The sequence below is a fragment of the Anneissia japonica genome, unplaced genomic scaffold, assembly GCF_011630105.1.
Source record: "Anneissia japonica isolate Jap-2015-1 unplaced genomic scaffold, ASM1163010v1 scaffold172582_len1462937_cov174, whole genome shotgun sequence".
Taxonomy (NCBI): Eukaryota; Metazoa; Echinodermata; class Crinoidea; order Comatulida; family Comatulidae; genus Anneissia; species Anneissia japonica.
Window position 1 is genome coordinate 1,217,094 of NW_022725666.1, and position 4,423 is coordinate 1,221,516.

The 4,423-nt window shown below is 39.6% G+C and overlaps 1 protein-coding gene across 1 annotated transcript in view; it reads left to right on the top strand.

Moving 5' to 3' along the window:
- The first annotated feature begins 3,568 nt into the window (after positions 1–3,568).
- Positions 3,569–4,423, top strand: part of LOC117112790 — a 24,130-nt gene continuing 23,275 nt past the window's right edge. The window contains exon 1 of the mRNA XM_033255960.1: positions 3,569–3,633. Coding sequence (XP_033111851.1) covers positions 3,589–3,633 — 45 coding nt within the window. The 5' untranslated portion in view covers positions 3,569–3,588. The remainder of the gene's footprint in view (positions 3,634–4,423) is intronic.

Consider the following 4,423-nt stretch of genomic DNA (forward strand, 5'->3'; position numbering starts at 1 on the left):
GGTGCCACGATCGCTGATAAACCCAAATTGGAGAGGGTCAAAATTGGAGAGGGTCAAATTTGGTATCAGCACATGAATCAAGAAAACCTAATTCAAAAACTTTGGACAGTGTATTAGAAACAATGATGGGTCGATAATTATGCAGTTCTGAAGGGTCAATGTTAGGTTTTTTAAGAATAGGTACTATGTACCATCCTGAAAAATATTAGGCACAAAACCGAACTCTAAACAGATATTCAATACATAAGCTGGATGTCGGGAATTTGTGTGTGTAAACTAAATTTTAGATGTTCGACAGAAATACCGTCGGGTCCTGGTGAGGAACCTCCGTTAAGTTTACCAATAGGCCTATATTCAGATATAGATCTTCTATTAAATTAAGCTACAATTTTTAGGTAAGTTTACTTGCAGCCTATTAAATTTAGCATTCACATATTATTGAGCATTGCTTAGAGTTTCATTACTTAAATTGGATTTACTAAATTTATTTTTGAAATAGTCAGTGAGTTTGGTAATAGAGATTGCATTTTAATCGGACATATTGCTGTTTTTTGTATCTTTAACAAGTTTCCAAAACCTTTTTGTTTTACGCTGACAAAGTAAATTATTAAAAGTACGGAATTTATTCGTGGATGCATTTTAACTGCATTTCTACAAAGAGTTCTGTAACACTTCTTTGCGTACTTATAGCATTGAAAATGTGACCAGTACGTGGTCTTTTTAAAGTTTCGCATAGGCCTGTATCTTTTATATTAAAATAATGCCTAAGCCTATGTTTAATCTTTTCTATATGTGGGGAGCTGAGTTTTGTGATTATCTATACCATAATAAGAAACTACTTTGTTTGTTTTCACTTTGCGGTGATGCGCCGGGCATAGATACATTTCACTGCGCGTATCATGTTAAAAAGCCTACGTAGCCGAACACGTTTTTCAGTCCTTTTTCTTGCGCGGGTCTGAGCAGTGACAAGACTGTGTTACTGTAGTCGTAAACCAAGTACTGTTTTGATGACATTGATTTGTTCTGGTGTATCCATTCATCATCGTTGGTGCAGTACGGTAGTAAGTACTGGTAGTATAGTAGAACAAGGCAGAGGTCCGTGCAAGTTAAGCATGTATTTACTGACAGAGAGAGCAGGGGTTTTTCTTTTGTTTGGCTTTTTCTGGTTCTGATCAAGTTGTGACGACACTCGTCCGAATTAAACATCGAACTGAATTTAAAGCATATATTTGCAGTTAGCGTGTTTTATTCTTGTCTAAGCCTACCACAAAGTGGTGTCAGAAATGGGACTCGGCGGCTACAGTGAGACGTTACAACCGTTGAAAGACCCCTGGACTGTGTTTGTAGATGCAAGAGAGCTGTATCTAACCACAGACTGTAGTTTGAAAAGTCAATTACGGCAAATTGTCTTGGCTTCGCCAACTAAATCTTTTGTGGATCTGCGGACCGATCTTTTAGACATTTTCCCGGACAGCACAAGTGCTAAGGAAGTAGCAGTTCGGGCTGTCAAGGCAAGTGAGGATGAAAAGATCACCAGTCTTCAGAAGGAGATGACAGAAATTAAGAGTACATTGCAGGAAGTAGTGGAAAAACTAAAGTCGAGTACACCTTCATCCCCAGTTGTGAAAAAAAGATATAAGAAGTATACATTTAGATGTTTTAGGTGCAATAAAGAGGGACATAAGCGGGTAAACTGCCCTGAGAGATCAAAGTAAGAACCTGCACCTCAGCCAGATGTCCCTGGGGCACAAATTCATCTGACATCAGGCCAGATTGTCTGAGTTAGTGTGGAGACTGAGTGTTTACCGAAATTCCTGATGTCGCCAAGTCTCATTTCTAATGTTGAAATTAATGATGTATTGACAATTTCTCTTCTGGATACGGGAGCGGAGGCAGGTTAATTATGACTTATGATTTCTTTAAACAACATCTAGCCAACATAGAATCGATGAAAACCATCGACAACATCATGAAAGTGGAGAGAGTCTCGATGGTCACACTCCCAATAGAAGGCTATGTTCGAGCGATTGTGAAGCTAAACAACAAAGCGGAGGTTGGGTTCCTAGTACTGAAACCTGGGTCTACACTTAAGCATCCAATAATTCTAGGGTGCAGTGCTCTACGACCCCTTCTGTCGTTAAACAGTAGCGTGCCGTTAGCAGAGAAGACCCTAGCCGTCCAACCGGTAAATGTTACCGTTGCCGAGGGGCAAGACATACCTCCACTCTCTGTCTGCCAGGTAAAAGGTATGGTGAGATGTGAGGACCTGGTAGACAATGACTTTTTTTTATTAGCTCTTGGTCGAAAGACGGAACACATCAAGTCGATGTTGTTGAGGGATGTTCCCGGACTGACAATGGGAAGATTCCTATTGAAGTCGTTAATCACTTTTCCGGCAAGTTGACGTTGGCTACGGGTGACACGGTTGCTGTCGCTGTTTGAGTGGAGGATAAGGCTGAAGTTATGATGCACGACAAGTGACATGTTGTCAGTCAATGTCTTGGATATAGTGGAGGAGAGCCGAAAAGAAGGAAGTATTGAAGTGGTTGGGGTAGCAAGCAGCCCATCTCAACCAAATTACTATGAATGTCAGGATGACAGCAAACTATTACAAGACACGCTAGACAAGAAAGAAATTCAATGCTCCAAAGCCCTGTATGTCAACACCGTTGTCCCAGATGGAAAACAATGGATGGATCTTACTTTTTATGATTCAATTGGTAATGGGTTGCCTTGTCTACTTTCCATTTGATGTTTCTAGAGTGCTTGGATTGGTGGTAATTTTTGTCATATTGTGTGATGTACTATCCTTCTTCAAGATGAAACTTCAATCAATGATGAAGCAAACTTATAAATCCCAGACTAGTGGACTTGTTACTAATGAGGAACAAGCGAATTCTGCGAGTGAATCTAGTGACAGTGAATGGGAAGATATATTGGTTGAAAGAGACCCAGTCCCAAGAAGACAACGTGTAGTTGTACGACGTTCTAACAGAAGGACGCGTGGTCAGCATAGGAATCCTTACCATCACCCCAGCTATGCAGCAAATCATACTATTTTTCTTACAATGCAGTATTTGATAATAAAAAAAAGAGTTTCGTTATTCATAATAAAAAAAAGGTTCGCTATTCATAATAATAAAGAAAAGGTTCGCTGGTCATTATGAATAAAAGATGTCGCTACTCATAGAAAAAGAGGTTCACTAGTCATAATAAAAAGAGGTCCGCTATCTGTAATGAAAATGGAGCCCCAACGCTGGTACAAATTTGGAAGCTTTTAAAATGTAAATATAAAAATTTATAAAATAAAAAAGAAAGTATATTAAACAACACGTAAAATATTTGAATTAATAACTGTAACTATTAAAAATAATTTAAAACCACACTTGAAGCAGTTGTTTACAAGGTCTAAATTGAGAGTCATATGAAGTACTATACTCATCTCCATTTGAATGCTCACCACGCCACTCCCCTTCGCTTGTTTCCTGAATAAAGAGTTATGAAGTATCCGTCAGTCAAAGTCAAAGTCAAGGAAGTTGTACACAAGTCAAACAAATATAAGCATATGGTATTACTGGTGTGGATTCAATGAGGGCTCAATTTTACCTTGAATCATCTGGATGGCAGTTGCAGGTTGGTATTAACGCTAGGCGTACCTAGGCCGGGCCCTAGGCCTAGCCTAGGTAGGCCCCTCTAGGCCTAGCTATTATGCGTAGGGCCTAGCCCATACAGAACTCGGCCTAGGCCTACTACTAGCTGGCAAATGAAATGGCCTAGGCCCTACTAGGCCTAACTGTGGTGGTACAAAATTTATTGAAAATCAGCCCCAGTGAATCATGAATGCAGATTGATCACAATAACAAAAATGGACGGCCTAGCCTAGGCTTAGCTTAGTCCTCCTAGGGCCTAGGCCTACATTAGAAGGTTTTTAAGTCTCAAACTACACCCAAATGAATGGAAATTCATTATAGAATCTTCACAAATTATGGGGAACCAGATATCCTTTAAATACGGCTTCCTTCCAACAAAAGTGCTTTGTCAGAGTTTCTCTGGACCCAGTAGGGCCTAAACGGGCCTCAACCTAACTAAGGCTCACTTCACTTGCAAGTGCACCACCTGAATTCGATCCAACTCGGCCACAAGTCAACTCGGCCACAGTCAACTCGGCCACAAGTCAACTCGGCCACAAATCAACTCGGCCACAAAAAGTTCGGCTGCAGTCAACTCGGCCACATGTCAACTCGGCCACAAGTCAACTCGGCCACAATAATATTGCTGTTATTATTGGTGTCATTGTTATTATTGTTGATTTTATTACCGTTAGTTTTAATATTAATTATTAGTCTTAGCATTAACATGTATTGTTTAAATTTTTGCTGATATTATTATTGTTACCATATAAATAATACAAAATTCTAGATTT